The sequence below is a fragment of the Tyto alba genome, unplaced genomic scaffold (genome assembly GCF_018691265.1).
Source record: "Tyto alba isolate M040663 unplaced genomic scaffold, T.alba_DEE_v4.0 Super-Scaffold_46, whole genome shotgun sequence".
NCBI classification, from domain to species: Eukaryota; Metazoa; Chordata; class Aves; order Strigiformes; family Tytonidae; genus Tyto; species Tyto alba.
This window is the reverse complement of record NW_024881322.1, coordinates 11980477-11998649: the sequence shown is the minus strand read 5'-3', so window position 1 is coordinate 11998649 and position 18173 is coordinate 11980477. Positions and strand designations below refer to the sequence as shown.

The window sequence follows — 18173 nt, the reverse complement described above, 5'->3', positions numbered from 1 at the left end:
TCAATTTTTTATCACTGCAGTACTTTTCAATGACCTTGTGGTTGCAGTGATACAACACCTGGGGCTGGGTGAGCTGAATGGTATTTCTCATTCCATTAGAGCTCTTCAGAGCTGACTGAGGAAGACCCCCCCATCAAAGCCGACAGTAAGTTCTGCTCATCTTCATCTGAAGAAAGCAAGATGCACCTATAACTGCAAGGATAGAAAACTCTGTCTCTAACACTTAGAGCCTAACACCTAGCTATCAAGATAATATCATTTGTAATTAACTCTTGGGCTTCCAATTTTAAGAAACTGAATGTTACCAAAAAGAAAAGAGAAAAAAACCCACAAAAGCAAACCAGCAAAAAAAAAAAAAAATGAATGCAACAGAGGGGCAGATTCATCACAAAGTTTAAGTTTGGTTTAGAAATACTCCCCATGCCTCAACAGACCTACCACTCACAGCAAAATAGATTTGACTCAAAGCATGAAACTAAGTGTTTGAATTTGAATGAAATAATGCATTGTAATTTATATTTCTTCCACTCTTCTAAAACCTTAGCTCAATGAAAAATTTTCCAAACTAGACAGGATGGTTGATTTTCAGCTCACACAAGTTTTACTCCATAGAAAGTTGATGTAATTGCTGAGATTTATGCTGGCATTAAAAGTCCTAGAAAATAGTGCCCTGGGATATGGAAAATAAAACAAACTGAATCATGGTGAGAATTTTTCTTTTTAAGAGAGTGTTTAGTCTTTTGTGAAGACAGTGAAGCAATAGACCTGGCATGACACAGGAAACAAGAATTTAATAGGAGAAGCTGTATTACAAATCAATGCATTCATAAAGCCTTATCTTTTTTTTTTGCCTTTTTACACTCAACCAGCTTTGAATCACATTTTCATCTGGGGCCCACCTCAATTTCCAAATGAGTCACATTCTCCTTGGAGACTGCTTCCCAGACTTCTGGCAGAGCCATATTTGGTCTACTCTTAAGAAAGTTTAGAAATATTGTTGAACCAGTCTGACCAAAACCATTTATTGGTGATACAGCTCACACCAGCTTATTTTTTTGCCAGAACAGCTTAAGCCAGGTGCCAGAAGAGAATGAATATTAGCAAAAGGTATTTTTTTTGGAATAGTGTCCAGGTCTACCAGAAACCAAAGCAGTTACGCCGAGGAAACTGAAATGTGTGACACAGCCCGTGGAGAGTTAATACCCCTGTGAAAGCTATCATGCTGGAGAACTGGATGTTCTCAGCAGGTCCTCTCATCTCACAGCGAGGATGTAGGGTGGCACCTGGACACGATATAACAGTGCCATCAGTAGATCTCCCTCCCGATCCCAGTGTCCTCAGCTGTTTGTGTCATCCTCTAGGTCCTCTCCAAAGCGGGAAAAAACTTCTATCTGGTGCAAAGGTGACTTAACAGACAGGGGAACCCAGCTTTCAGAGTGGAAAACTTCCTGACAGGACTCTCACTTTTCTACTTCATCTTAAAATCTTGCTCCAACAGTATTTCGGACTTCCGTTGATGACTGAAGGTTACCTCTGAATACCAAAGCATTTCAGCAACATATTGATGAAGATCTGTGTAGCTCTGGCTTTTGCTACATAGCACTTACAATTGCCATCAAATGCTAGTCTCCCTTTGTCCCTTGTCTCACTTGCACTTAAGAATTTTTCTACGTGGCGCTCTCTTTGCATGGAAATGGTGCCTCAAGCCATTTTGTCCTCCTACCATCCAGACTCCTGCTAAAAGGTGATATGTGGCATACCTGCTTCACTGAAGTCCACTGTCTATAGGTGTCTATTGGATGTATATGAACTGGAACATCATACTGTGAGAACTTACTATTTGCCAATTGTGATGGTCATTGTTTTATTTTTTGAGATGAATCATCATACCAGTCTGTCTTCACCTGTATGTCTCCTGTACCTCTGTTTTTGCCACTCATTTACTTTTCAGACTACGGTAATCCAGATGAGGATGAAACATTGATTTTTACATGATGGTGTTCTAGTGCACATACATTTGTGAACAAAAATTACATTCATATGCTTGTGTTGTTTCCTCCAGACCTATTCGTTAGCCAGCAATATGAATGGGCAGCTAGCATTCATCTTATTGACCAGTATGGATCATTGGTGAATGCTTAACAACTGTAATAATATGCTTTTCATAGAATTTTAAGTTCTTCCCCTTTAGTGCCTCTCTTGCCATGTACGTTCAGCCCTTTAGACGAAAGTCCTATGGAGGCACATCAGGAAGGAGCACGTGCTCCTAGCAAAATACAAGTCCTCAGTCTACGAGAACGTATTAAAGTTTTGTTGAACCATCAGTCAAGTCTCCATCAAACCTGCTGTCTTTGGGCCTGATCCTGCATGTATAGAAATGAATTGGTGCTTTCTTAATGCTTAGCTAAGGAAAGAAAAAGCCCATTGTAGTCTAAAGAGAGCCTGAGATTGGAGCTCATTATGCACTGCTCGTCACCGCATAAGGGAGTCTTGTTCCTTCTGATAATCAGATTGTGGCCCAAGTTGTAAAGCTGCTATAATGTATTTTCATATGAAATCTCCTGTATTTGTACAGTTTATAGCAAAGACTATCAACAAAACTAATGTTAGCTTATGGGATGCCAGAATGAAAGCAACTATTGAGCTCTCTAACCATCAAAGGAAATACAGACCCCCTTACTCTGAAGCTTTGATTTATATGATCCTGAATTGACTTACATAGTAATAATACTCTATTCTTTCTTCTGGGCCTCAGACCTTCAAATGGGGCTTGGACTTAGTATTTAGTGAGTTTGTGTTACCATGACAATCTTTTAAGTCAGCTGTGAGCTTGATTTTCCAGGAACAGATTCCACAACCTTTGCAATTCTTTTTGCTCACCTCCTTAGCACTTCCTTGAGCTTTCCAGATCCCTGAATTTTAGTCTCGGTACTGAAGAGCAACAACCAAAGTGGATTCAGCTCCACTTCTTACCCAAATAGTCGTAACCTTTATTTATAAAACAGTTAGTGGCTGATTTAAAAGTGGTTGCATCTTCTTTCCTATCCAGGCAGGAAATTAATTAGTCCAAGACCAAAATCTTTCTATATTTGGTCATTGTTACATCTTACCCCTACCATCTGGCAAACTCAAGGATCAGTGAGTTTTGATACACTGTCTGAGGGATTACTGAGGCTGAAATGAACTTTTTACAGCAACAGATGCTGAAATGGCATACTACCAAAGATGTGAAGCTCAATTAAAAGGTAAAATCATTTTAATTTAGCCTTGTCCTTTCTGGGAAGCACCCAGTCCTAAAGAGCTTTCATCTCCTTCAAGTTTTTATCCTAATGTGAAAATAATGACCAAACACAGAGACAGGCAAAACCAAAGAGCTTGGTTTTCCACACTCTAGGATCAGTTTAATTTTTCTTCTAGATAGCATATTGGCATCCGAGCTCTATTTTGAGTGTTGCTATTTTGGACAACCATGAAATGCACTGCATATTTTGTGGATGTATTTTTGGAGCACAGGAAATTGAAACTTGATTCTATGTAGACCATCATCATAAACATTTCTACTGTATAAAAACATATTTATTCTAAGAATCTCAAAGTAGTTACAGCAAACATTAACAAGCTGGCATCTGTCTTTAAGGGTGGGAAGGAAAAGAGCATGTAGAGAGATTTGCCCAAGATCAGTTGGATTTGTGAACTACAGCATCTCAAAGAATTATCCATTTGACTTGGGTCAGGCACATGAATACACTTCTCTCAAATAAACCACAATACACTAGACAGAATTTGTGTTGCCTTTTGTCTTTTGCAACAGCTACAAGAAGGGGGATGATTTTTATTCTAGTAAAAAGCCTGCTAATATAAATAAATAATCCATCACAATTTTTTAAGCCAATTAGATTTGGCAGAATCAGTTCGTGCCAGATCGATACTTGACATTAATCTAATACAACTGCTTGGTGACAGACCTGAAAAGAGAACCAAAGTTTGTCATCACAATTGTTTTGACAGACCATTTACATATTTTGTTGATGATTTTATTTGTCTGTCACAGCCCTCCCTTTGCAGTCTCAGGAGAAGAAAAAAAAAAGCATTCCCAAATAACATCAAAAGACAGAGATATTTTGTTTTACTCTCCCCATTAAAAATATAAACGTAAAATATTAAATGATGCTGGTTAGTCATGCTTACAGAACACATGAATGTGAATCAGTACTATTCTTGAAAACTTGGAAAGCAATGTCTGAAGTAATGAGAATAGCTGAACCAGGCAAAAAGACTGGGAGCTGCAGATGAATCTTTCAGAGGCGGTTGAAGTCAGACAAATCCTTCTTACACTGAAATCAGAAGTATGGTCCTCAGTGTGGAAAAGTTAGACGAGCTCTGAACACACTAGACAAGTATCCAAGTGTTGACACTGGAGAGATTCCTTAGATGTGCAGAAGATATGACCTCTCCTGCCACAAGCTTATAGCTGGAAAAAGCCAAAGCAGCCAAGGGAAAAGGATAAATATATGACATTATTCTTAGCCAGTTTTAGGGCAGAGATGTGACATGATTTCCCAGTCATTTAACTTGCCTTGTCTTTGGAGGAAGCAAACTCTCAAGGACGCACACAATGCAGCCCTGACACCCCCCACTGAAATTTTTGTATTAATGCTTCTGATAGTGAACCTATAGCTCGTTTGGGGAAAAAAACAAATGTCATTTAGCAATGGTCACTGTAGTCTCCGTGCCTGCAGGACAGCCACAGCGTGACATGTACACATTTGCTTTCAGACCTTACTACAATGCCAATCTTCAGGTTATATTTTGTGAAGCAAATGTGCTCTATCCACAGAAACTGAATAAATATTAAACTGCAAAAACATGTATTTCCCTGTTCTCTGCTTAAGGTTGCTTTGTTGGGTTGAATATCCCTGTGTTTTCAGCTAGAACACAGTGTCTTTTCATGATGAGAAATTGCAGGAAACACTAACTATACAGAGACATTTTTTATCTTTAAAAGCATCTTGATTAAAAATTACAGCCCACTACCTGGGGTGCGCAATGTACATTAAAGCCATTTGTAATGTACTGTTTTCTTAATTTCCAACATACTTTACTGTATCCAGAATCCACTTAATATAACCCCCAAATGATTTTGTTCAGTTATGTCCATAGCCAAGTTTTGCCACATATTTTGGATTATATGTGTGTTGATACGTAATATATTTTTTTCGTTTAATTTACAAATTTGCTGACTGTATGGTTGTACACTTATATCCTGGGTGCCAGAATGGACCACATGTCTTCTAACTGGATCAAAGCAGAGGGGAAAGATGATCATAAAGCTACTTCAAAGAACATTTAAGTGCTATATTTAGACATTGCTACGATGATAGTTCTTTGACTCCGTATTTGCTCTGGGTGAGCAACAGGGAACATAAAGCAGGCCCAATGCTCTTACACAAACAAGAAAAAAAACAATTATTGCTGTTTAGTCTGATATTCTGCTTAGACAGCTGGGCATTATAGTGTGGCAGTTACCAAGTACAACAGTAATATGCAGCTGTAATATCCACAAATCTCAGAAAGCTTTATGAAGCTGGATCAACGTTATCACTCTTTCAAGGATGAGGTGGAGTAAGCAGCAGAGAGTAGGATAGTGACTTGCCCCTGGTCTCAGAGACACTGCAAGATGTAGGAACAGGTCCTATATCCTTTAATCCTCTGACCGGAGTTTTCTCCCCCTTGTCCAGTTGTGTTGGTGCAGGAGCACTGGGACCACTTCACACTTCCAGTCGCTCACCCGGCGCAGATGCGGAACAAGGGAACCGCATCATCTTACCAGCCTCTAAACACAGCTCCTAAATGTTCACTGAAGCGGCTGCACAGCCCTCTTTCCTCTGATGTCAGCCAGTTAGGGCAGAAACGACCCACCCTGCCAACAGGGATATAAACTCTCCATTAAGTCCCGTCATTAAGCTTCATGATAGGGAAGTTACTCTCTTGCCTCAAAGCACTTAAAAAGCAGTGTGTGTGCTGACTTCTGGAGTACTTAGTAATTATTCTCCTACCTCCTATGACCCCAAAACATGTCAACTGTAAATCAGGTTTCTTTTAATTAAATTCATTTTTGTTTGTCTTTTTCACTGAATTCTTACTTTTTAGAAAATAACAAACCCTAGTATCACACATTGAAGTCTTCCTGGAAAGCCTCCTTTCTTAAAAAACTGTGGTCAGGAATACAGAATATATAATTATTAATTGAACACGTATTGTATTTTCTATTCCAGGTCCTTAAAGTGTTTGAAAAACATTGATCAAAGGAAGCATCTCAGCATGAAGTCAACATTTAAATCATTTTAAAAATCATAATCCACAATATTACATCTGCTCCCAAGTTCCAGTGTTGATGTTTGTGATTTTACAGCCACACTTTCCTATTTCTTTTAAAAATATTTTTCTCTCCCCTGCGGCTGTGTGAAAGGCTCAGGCAAAACAGGGGAAATAGACTATTTATCCAGGGAAAACAGTGAAACACACACAACTTAAATGGCCTGGTTTTTTTCCCTTCCTTACTTTGGTGTAATACAGTTTTATTTCTCTGTGTGATAATGTTAGCATTTTCACTAACCTCAGTGAAGGAAAAAGAAGTATCAGTTTGGACTGGATTATAGGAGATTCAGATGCCCTGGGTTCTCAGATGTAGATATTCCTTTTCCCTTCTCTCCCTCCAAGCTCCTCCTCCACTCTCTGCAGTATTTCACTTAATAGTCTGAACCACATTTGTAAGAATAATTCTGGAAGCTGAAACTGTTGGAACATTTTTATTTTATTTTTTATTTCTATACCATTTGGATGGTTTTAAATATCTGCTTCCTTGGTACACAGACATGATCCCTTTCTACTAAGAACAAGTATGACCTTTTCTCATGATCATCCACTGCCTGGTGGTATGTATTCGTGAGTAAAAATAACTCCTTGCAAGCCCCTGGGCATTAACTAATATATAGGTTCTGAAATGGATATGTTAACTCCGGCCCATATAGATAGCTCAGCTACCCAACCGCTGCCCACTCCTTTGCTTCAAATTTATCTATTTTGCCAGAAATATTATTTTAAAGGTGTGATATCTCTCTGAAAAAAATAGTAAGATACGCTGATGACTTTTCTTGAATACTGGAAAATTTGCAAGCTTTATGCATTGAGCAGGGTAACATGAGAAAGACAATGAGGAAGCAGAATATGGGCTGCATCCACGTCTGTCCTTATGGTAGTATTTAACTTATGTCTAAACAAGGGGAAAGTTAAAAATTTCTTGCAGAATTTAACTAACATATAAAGGTGGATTTACTTGAAGGTTTAAATTAAGGACATACCATTATTTCCCAGAGCTTTTACATTTTTACTATATATATGTATATATGTATAGTTAATAAAAGCCTGATTCCTTGAGTCAAGTTATTTGGTAAGAAAATCCACTTTCATTCCTTTTAATGGAGTAAACATCTGGGTAGATACTATTGTGTTTGTAGACAAAAATCCTGAAAGCGTGGTACAAGATGAAAATTGTATTCCTTTTTATTGGGGCAAATTAAAAAATAATACACTTTTTAAAAAAACCTTCTCCATCTCACTACTTAGCTCTAGCCCAAACTGTATTCCTGCCACTCTGCCATAGACTTCTTCTGTGGCATGGGCAGCTTTCTTAACTTACACAGCTCTTTAATTTTCCTAATGTACCAAAAGGAAGTGGCATTTACCATATATGTAAGGCCAGAAGTTCAAAAGTGCTAAAGCAAGTAGTAGGAAAGGGCTAGCAACAGCTCAGATCAACCAAACTAACTTCCTACAGGCCAGAGGGAAAAGTCTGGGGCTTAAAAGGTGGACAGCTATTGTACTATTCATTTTGCATCCCAAATAAAAATCCAGGAACGCCTAAAGGATGGCCAGCTCCGTTCAACCTAGAAAATATAAAGAAGCAAGGAGGGTTGCAGATGGGTCTGCTGTGCCCTTGAGAGGTATTGACCCCTCTCCATGGGGCCACGGTACCACCGTGGCATCTTCTCTTTCCTGTGAGGAGGATGCTATCTCAGGGGCCTCAGCGTGTCCCAGCACGTGAAGATGTGAGGCTGGTGGCGAGTGATGAAGCCATGGAGAGCCTGTCTGTGGCATGGAAAGCTGTTATGTGCATGCAGGCCATGCTTAGTGCATGCCTACAAAAAGACAACAGCTTTTCTCTGTACTTGGTCTGGGTTCCCAAAGGTGAGGACAAACACAAAGTTTTCATTTCAGTAGCCTGCTCTGCAGCAACTCTGTGGCTTCATGTGAAAATAAACATAGCAGAAGACACACAAAACTTGCATTGTGCACTCTATCTGGTAAACAATGTCTTTGGCTCACTAACGCTGCCTAGACATGGCTTTTGAACTACTCTGAAAAAAATACCTCTGATATTTCTTGCACCATCCATAGTAACCCCTTTCCTTGAATTAACAAAGTAAGTGCACTGAAAAGTTACAAACCCCATCCTGTAACAGAATGAGCACATACAAGGTTATAAACAGCTGATTTCCAGAAAGGGGCCGATTCTGATATTGAATACACAGATGAAGGATCTTCCCAAAGGTTATTTTCTAGCAATTAAAAATTATGCTCAGAAGTAAAGAAAAATGGTATTGTGTGAAAAAGAAAGAAGATGGCAGACTGGAAGGAAGGAGCTGAGTGATAACCCTGGGATAAGACTCAGTGAATCCCTGAAATGGGGTTAGCGGATAGGGAAACAATAAAAATGGCATAAGATAATTCTGATTTTTTATCGTGAATGGCTCCTGCTACCCAGAAAGAAACTTTATGCTTATGTAAGTATGAATAAATTATCCTCCCCTGTGGTTTACTGGAGATGTCTACCAATGGGATTGTAAAAGCCCTGTTGGGCCAGCTAAGACATTGATGCTGTAGTCACCAAGACCTTCACGGGGGCTGCACATTCCCGGCAGACGCCCCTGTAAGCCTGAAACCATCCCAGTTGGGCCGTTGGGAGGCTGTGGCCTCCCAGAGGGATGCTCTGGGCGCTGGGGGAGCTTACCTTTGACGCAGGCCTGAACCTGCCCGTACCACTCCCCGCAGCTATCGCAGAGCAGGGTGAACGCCGTCTCCTTGTTGCCCATGACGTACCCCTGGGCGCAAACGTACAGCAGCTCATCCCCCATCTCAAAGCCAGTGTGGCCATGCAGGATGGTGTGGGGGAAGGATGGCGGGTCCCCGCAGGGCTTGTCTGAAAGGGAAAAATAAATGAGATTGTAGAGACCTTGCAACAGCCTTTAAATGCAGTGCCAACAGCGGTGCTAAAAGAATTACCCCAAGGACAAACTTACACATGCCCATAGAACTCATGTATCAATCTGATTCATGCCCTTATCCTCCTTCATAACTATCTTCATCTGTAATTGGGAAGGTATATACTGGTCTACAACTGTGATGTGATACCTGTGACATTATTGATGTGTAACAGTGATGCATCTAGAGGGGCTTTGTTTCCAACAAGTCAGCCCAGGATGTCAAGCTACAGCTGTCTTCTCTGACTGCTTCTACAGAGGCCAACAAAGGCTTTGGTAGCTTGGGACTGGAAAGTAAAAGCTTGGGCACAGTCATTTTTCTTAACCACAGAAAAGTTTGTGAAATTGTTCAAGACTGGCACTTTATCATCTAGTGCACTGTAGCAATCAGGCAGAGGCTGAGCAATGACCCAGTCCGTGTTCACAAAAAGAAAAGGTCCAGGTGGACATCAGTCATTTTTCAGACTATCTCTAATCTTCTAGTCTTTCTCAAAATCAAAAGTTTCTTCCCAGATACTCAAATTTCCCCTATTTTAGGTTAGAGACATCCTAAAATAAATGGTGACTTGTGCGCTTCAACTTAACAACACCCAGGGCTAACACAGCTCTGCTCTCTGTGAGAATTTGAAATGCTAAATTTATCAGGATATAAAAGCTAACAAGATGTTTGGTAATATTTTTGCTGACAGCACTAAAAGCCTGAAAGCAGAAGTTACTATAAGCAATAACAAAACCGATTTGAGTCTTTTGTTGCATGAAAGAAATGCAGGGAGGAGGCAGACAGACAACTGCCAACACTGGTGTAAACTGACTTTTAACTCTGTTTTTCAGGTTTGAACAACCTTGATTATTGTTAACAAAGTGGGTCAAAAGCTTCTAGACAATACTTCTAGGCATTGCAGTTTCCCTTCTCTCAAAGGTCTTTCTCAGAAACGCTCTCCAAGAGGAGTTTGCCGTGTCCCGCTTTTCCTTCACATTTTTTACAGTCCCTTTTGGAATAGACATCTCTTGCTTACAGAAAAACAAAACAAAAAAATCTATAATGCAAAACCATGATTTTACCAAGAAATCCGATGGACGAAATGTGCAGTGTTAGTACAAATAAAACACTTCCATATTCTTTCAGAAATCTGGGATATTTTTCCAGTGGTTCTAGAGCCCTTATTGACTCTGGAAATAAAAACAACTGTTCCACTTGCCAGCATACCTGAAGATTCAAAAATGTGCTTCTGTCCTGATATGAAACAACCAGAAATGAAAAGGCTATTAGGTAATAACTCAGGAGTTCTGGTAATTATAGGGGATAAGTGAAACTTAGGGCCAGGTCTGTGTTCTAGTATTGATCTCCCCTGTTAAAACCGTTTGCCTTGGTACAAAGAAAACTAACTGATTAGTTGGCTAAGTAAAGATTATGTTCCTCAGAAAGACTTTTGTTTGGAAGCTGAAAAAGTGACCTCCAAGATTATGCTGCTAAATATGCAGAAGGAGAAACATCTCCAGAGAGCATCCTGCCTACCTTTAGTCTACTTTTAGGACAGCGTCAGCACAAGATCTTACAAACAACATTTCCATTGACACCATTTCATGTCCGGGTTTTTCAACGGGCAATAGTTTTGACAGAAGAGCTTTTTTCAATCTATTTTCTTCACAAGCTCAGGCTTTCCTGCTTTTGCCCCAGGGACATTCTGCAAGATCCTTGTGAGTTCTGGCTGCAGTTTTTCCCATCATCTACCCACTTCTGACCAAGCATAGGTAAATACATGTTTATTTATAAATATGATGTATTTATGTTGCTAGTTGTTTACCTCATAGTGAAATGAACATCCTACAATAAACATCCATGCTCTGTGAAAGTTCTTTTGAATCAGGCTCTTAGAAATAGCCTGATAGACCCGGCTAACCACTTCAACCAGGTATGCTGAAAAACATCTGCTGCTAATTTAAGGGACACGCTACTGAAGTCAAAGCTTTGAAGTCTATTCTCCATACTGTACACATACGTATATACTGTCTAACACCTTCAGAAGTTAGTGGGAGTTATGTACACACACACACTGACAGAAAAAACAAGCTCTTGAGGCTACACAAAGCTCAGTTTATGTACAGTCTTATGGAGGCTTGGCATCCGAGGAAGTGAGGAGCAGTTAGCAGCTAATGCCTCTCCTGTGAACTGGTTGGATGAATAGAGATTGATGTGGATGAAAGGAATAAAAAAATATTTTATTGCCTCATAGGAAGGCTACAGACCCCTGTATTTCATGTACTTTATTTATGTAGCTACTTCCATCAGTACAAACGGGAGCTGTGTATCTGCACTGAGGGAAGCATTGATCCCAAGGCTGTATGGGACAATTATATGTCAGAGGGTATTCTTATCTACAAAGCTTTGCTTCTTAATCCTGTGGCCAGAGAAAGCAGAAAAGTAACACTTGAATTAGTTAAATATGGCAAAGACATTCAAAAAGCACATTATAACCTTCCAGGAAAGAAGGAAGCTGAAGGGACCTTTACTGTAAAATGTGGCAACGTACATGGCAACAGAGAATTATGAGATCCTGAAAGAGATCTGGCTGATGTATGAATAGAAATAAAAGTAGATTATTTAAAAGATGTTCATGGACGAGCACTGTATGGGGAACTTTTGACTCTCTCACATGCGACTTTGTAAGGTCGTGTCTTTGCTGCAGAGCATACTGAGTGACAGCACGGACAAGCATAAGTGAAAGCTGATACCCTACAAAGACGTACTCAAGCTCCTACATCCATTTTGCTGCTGTCCTCTACTGTGCAAGATGTACGGGAATTTTCCGGGTTGCAGCATCTTATGGTTCCTCGTCCTGCTGCAGTCTCAGTTGCTATGACAATTCCTGCTCAGCCTTTTGCCAAACCTGTATTTTCTGGTACACGTACAGAAGTGACACTGGCACAGCAGCTCATCAAACTGAGCCACTTCTGGGGACAGGCTTCAGGTTTTTGTCTGCAGCCTTTATACCAGGAGCTGGCAAAGCATGGGCTTGTTTAGAACAACAGTCTGTACACAGTGCTGGCATTCAGGCCATTTTCTTGCTGGAAGAGAGGAGGCAGATCTGGGGCATGAAGCATGACAGAGGGTGTGTTGGCAGCAGCTTGTCATGTAGAGGAACAGTACTGCTCTTTGTTAAGGCAACCACAGGAGTTGCCTGGAGTGGTGATGCTGGTCAATAAGGACTGCGCTCCTCCAGTGCTGAACTCTTCATCTGGAGCACTGCTTTCCCCCGCATCTATCCTCCCATAAGCCAGCAAATTTTCTCAGTGATTGCTAAAAAAGGAGCCCAGTAGAAGAGCCTGATGTTCTGGATACTCAGATCCCATCCAGCAGATCCCATGCGCTACCTGCTTCTGTGCCAGATCACATCTGAAACCTAGAAACCTGGAATGTGGTTCTGGACACCGTGACCCTTTCTGAGTTTGTCACATATTGACAGCGAGGTCAAAAGCCTAATGGGGCTCCATACATTGATAGCTGACCTCCAGTATGCAAGGATGGATTGGGTTACACAGTGAGACAGCACAGCACAGACATAAGGAGATGTTGAAGTACAAAGAAGATCCTTATGTCAGCAGTAATTTGACACAGACTATCTTCTGGAGTGAAAAACACCACCATAGTCAATAAAGAACTCAATATACACGGGTAGAAATCAGGATAGAGTCAACATCTGACAACTGAATGGGAATAAGTGGCACAGCAAAGATGTGAGTGTTGAGCATAGATATGTTAGGCTAGGGATGACTGGTTACAGACCTCTTAGAGACTCGGTAACTGTTTTTTACAAGGGACTGAAGACACCTCTTGTTAACTGACTTAGCACATTCAGTGATTGGCTTTTAGGAAATAAGGCCTCTCTGAAGAGTAAGTTTAACTCCAAACCATGTGTGGAAAAGAGTTTGTGACAGGTGAATTCTTGTAAAGAGTCAAAACAAGTCACTTTAAGAACACAGCACCCCTCCTCCCCAATCCAGATTCCTCCAGTAGCATCGTTTTGATTTAAACTACAAGCACCCCACCAGATTGTAAATATTTTTTTGAAATATCTGGATAGAATATTGTCTACAGAAGGGACAGCCTAAGATCAATGCAAAAAAAAAATCCCATCAACATGAAAAAGATGCAAACTTCAGTTTTCACACCACCTGGCAGAACTGGGAATCTACCGAAAACTGATTTTCTACAATTGCTACTTTAACTGTGTACCATGCTCTGAAAGGTGACATGAGACATCTTCTTTGACATAAAACATCTAGTTACGACTTTCCAATTCAGTGGAGTTTTTCCAGAGAGACCACTGGAATTTCTAGGATGTCATCTCGTCATTAAGAAATTGGAAAATGCAACTCTTATCGCTCAGCCCTGTGAAAGACGAGTGTGGATGTTTGGTTTTCTTCTTGATTACAGAGACACTAAAGCATATGAAATTTTCATTTTTGCATAAAAATACTGAATACAGATAGAGTACAAAGAACCAAAACTCAATCATAGTCAATATAAGAGCTGCTTGTAAGCTACCAATGTTAGGATGCCAATACCTCTTTCATCAGATAGGGCGTGTAAGAATGCATTAGTTTAAATGACATCACTAGGTAGCTGAAAATTCACTGTCAGCTATATACAAAGCTCTAGAAAAGAAAGCTGTACCAATGAAAAAATGAAAAACTTCATATCCACAGCAAAGCATGATAAACACAAAGAAATGGTTCAAAAACTACATAAAACAAATTGCAGTTTGATTGATCTTGAAGAGTACATTTAATATATTTGCTATAAACAACATACTAATTTATTTTTTTCTTACTGCTGAAAAAGGCAACCTGAAATATGTATGTAAGCCATCAAGCTTTGATGTGTATCTGGAACCAGCAGTCATGTTTAACAAAGTGTGATTTTCATTTATGCTGTATGCTACTACAAGTTGCTGCCTGTTTAGTTTTTCTATGGTGGCAGCAAATCAAAGCCTTATGGAATAGAGATCTTACTTGTTGCCTGTAAATATCAGTGGGTCACCAAAAGAAAGAATCAGTAAAACATTGAAGCTATTAGCAGAGATCTTTCCTTTGTTGCATTTAAAAAAAAGCCAAGGAAGGCAACCAAGAGGATTATATACATATGGAATCAAATGGTATGCGGTCCTACAAAAAAATAAAGACTAGTAGGAAAAATTCCAGCTTTCTGTTTTTCTTGCTTTCTCTCTTCTATATTTTGAGGTATTTCCTTATGAACTTTCATACAGAAGAAATACACATTATGTGGGCCAGATCTCACTTACGTGGGATACTCCTTTTTCAGAATATGCAGAATCTAATAAATTTGTAGGTCATTTTTAGCACTTGGGATTGAGGGAAACTTTCTGATCTCAGATACTGAGCTGGTACAGAGTTGTCTTCCTGACTCTAACGGCTGCATAAAACATTAATTTATGAGAAACTGAGAAGACACATTTCTCTGTACTGCAAAAACAGCAGCTATCTATACTCATAGCATTCATAAAACATTACAACTGCATCTTTCCCTGTCAAACACAACTCTTAGTACCAATTCCCTGTAAAGCACAACTCTTAGCATCAAAGATTGCTGTGATTCTTCTGTGTGTACAGAACAAAATCCATTTCAGAATCACAAAAAAAAAAGGTATCTCTCTCTTCAGGATTTTTATTTGTAAAAGCCTGATCCTGTTAGCACACCCAGGGCTCTTGCTGGCATCTGACCACTGCCACAGCTGTTGAGGGGTGCTGAGGTGTATGCTTAAGCAATTTGACTCAACTCATTCACATGTTAAACGTTAATTGAGAAAAGATTAATATTAAATCAAGGACTAAAAATGGAATTTTGTGATGGTTGGTACTAGAAGTTTCATGGTGGTTTCAGATGCCCTTTGCACAACCTTAAAAACTGAAAATAGAGTTGTGAAGAGTTACTATCATCAACCTAGTTTCTGAAGAAAAGGCTGATATGGCCGTTCCCTCTGTCTGTCCTCAGCCTGCCAGTCTGTCTGAGCCTTTGTCTGATCTCAGCCAAGTCTGACAAAGAGGGAAAGCTGTTGCGTGTCTGCTCATTTTTGGTAAGATGAGTTTAAAAAAGAAAGAGCCAAATCCAGGCATCAATTCCATCGGAATGGGCATAGGTAAAACTCAGCTCTCACCCATCCCCACAAGCGGTGCTGGCCAGCCGATCGGCATTGCACACAGGTGGACAAACCAGCATATTTATACCTCTAAGGCAGATGAATTTCACATGGGACTGCAGATTATTGCTTGGATGGATATTGAAGAAATTAAAGGGTTTGTGGTTATTGTGTATGGGCACACAGGTCTCAGTGTAAGAAGCCTGGGGTTTATCACTTTTGGCAGGGCAAAACAACTTTTTGTACTTGATTTCAGTATGCAGGCCTTAATACTAACTTATTAATGTATTATAATTTAAATTGTATCAATTAAAAGAAATGTCTGCTTTTCTAATAGAAAAAAAATACTTGGGAGTTTTTGAGTAAGAAACAATTCATTAATCCTAACTTAGACACATAGTTATTAGCCACATGTACGAAATGGTGGAACAAAACAGAGGCTGTGATGCAGGGTTTGCTGTTGCTGCTTCTTACTGGATATTTACTTCCCAAAACTGAAAGTGGCATCCCTGAGCTGTAGGTTGTTCTTTCACCAGTCAACTGCTTTGTGCTGGCTTGTGTCTTACTGTGTGTAACACTTGCACGTTAAGGCTGTTTCCTTTCTAGGCTTTGCTCTTTTCATCCCAACTGTAGACTAGGCTCTGCCACACAACTTCACTTAAGCCTTTCTATTCAAACATTGACTCTGCATCTGAAATTTTTTATCTATTCAAATAAGAGGGGACCTTATTGTCATCCAGAAATGTTTCTGTGTGTAAGGAGTATTTGGTGAATGCATTGGCATGCTCATCCCATTCCGTCATCAGGAAACTCCCTGCCTTGTACAAAACAAGTTGTTCAGAAATTGTCTCTTCTTTGCAAATGATTCCAATTTTCCCCAGAGATTCAACTATGCAGTTTCTGAGTCCTATGAGGCATTCCTTTCCAACAAGCATTGCCAGACTATGTTCTTACCTTCACCTGTCTGCCCCTTCACCGCGAGCAGTAACCAACTGCAAAAGGCAAACACGTCTCCTTCCCCGAGATCCAGCATCTACGTGTAAGCTCAGACACCGCAGGTGGAGACGGTCAGGGGAGACAAGGGCACAATGGAACAATAGCGGCCAGAGCAATGACTTCAGCCTCCCACAGCTGTCCCACCCACAGCAAGGTTTTTCTCAAGGGGGGGATGATGACAACAGCGAAATTTGAAGGAAGACAATGAGAGAGTTTTGCAGATGTTTACAGCGAGCTGCTCCTATATGTGAGGAGCTGCATGGAAGGAAACACAAAGGTGCTTGTGTGACAACACTAGCAACTGGGTGACGGAGCTGGCATCGCCCATAGCAGCACGGAGCCTGGAGTTGGTGTCATGAGGGTTACTTGAGAGAACGGTCGGTCAAACTGTGAATTTTGAATGACTAGGTGCACATCAAATATGCATCATCTCTGCCATATTTTACTTCACCCATATTTTCATTCCCACTGCTGCCACTGAATGTTTAACAAAATGGTCCCCTGCGTTGTGAATTTATTGTTTCTCAGTAAATGTCACCCACGTGCCTCTGCTTTTCTCGGAAATGAGATGCAACACTTCACTCCAGACATCAACAATCTGTTTCAGGGGTTTCCAAACTTCTCTACACAATCCTGCCTATCAGTAACAATATACTTTTTGCCTTCAGAATCCATCTTTGCTTGTGGGTTCTGGCATTTGAATATAAAAAAGTTTAAGCATTGACTTAAATTGGAAATGATTTGGTATTCAGAATTATCCATAATATATCAGAGTCCCTAGCAGGCTGGTCTACACTTGTTAACAAAACCAAAACAAAACAAAATAAAAATAAAATGGAGGCAATGAAGTTATTTTTATACAAATGTTGCATACTGATAGATATGCAACAGCACGGTGTTTTGCAGTTGGAAGCCAGCTGTCTGAGTTACATTCACTTACAGTGCTGAGTATGGGAGATGCTTCAGGCATCTCAGTTATATTGGTGCCAGATATATATTCTTTTCCATAAAGTACATTCTGTGAACACCAACATGGGTTCTTCCAGATCAGTAGTGCTGTTTGAACTTGCTAAACTGCAGCAAAGACAAAAGATAATGCAATTTATTTTCTGCAACCAATGTCTTTGCAGCAGTTGGCTCACTTAGTGGGCGATTACTATAAAGATTTACTCCTTAACATTCTCTCTTTGCCTCTCAGCAGCAGAAAAACTGAAGGCAAAACTTTTAATGTTGCAAGACAGCGATGACTGTAAATTATTTCAATAGTGTATTAGTGCTGACCTTCATCCTTTACACAAAAAGCATCATATTGGTCATTCACAAAGGGATCGGTTTCAATTTTAACATCAATGGCTTTCACGCTCTGCTGTTTGCTGCCCGTCTTTCTGCATATAATTGTCCTAAAATAAAGAAGAAGAAGAAAAAAAATAATCAGAAATCTTGTGGACTTGTACATGCAGGTGAACTCTGGAGATCTTTTATCACAGTAGTCAGGCCTTAGCCTTATCTTAACTGTCTAGAGTTGGCACATAAGGCATTAGTGTGGGAAGATGTATGAAAAAAGTCAATGGAGAATTAGAAGTAATTAAAAAAAATGTTTTCTGTAGATAAGTTCAAGGCATAGGAAGCAATAAAGAATGTTTATTTTATTATATTCTGTAATACTTCTAAACACCAGACCAAGTCCCAGAGTATTTAA

The 18173-nt window shown here is 39.9% G+C and overlaps 1 protein-coding gene across 1 annotated transcript in view; it reads right to left on the bottom strand.

Annotated features, from left to right (window-relative positions):
- SUSD5 (sushi domain containing 5) overlaps positions 1-18173 on the bottom strand; it is a 43402-nt gene that overhangs the window by 4024 nt on the left and 21205 nt on the right. Inside the window, exons 3-4 of the mRNA XM_009968434.3 lie at positions 17756-17874; positions 9071-9259 (exon numbers count right to left, since the gene is read on the bottom strand). Of these exons, the coding sequence (XP_009966736.2) occupies positions 9071-9259; positions 17756-17874 (308 nt within the window). The remainder of the gene's footprint in view (positions 1-9070; positions 9260-17755; positions 17875-18173) is intronic.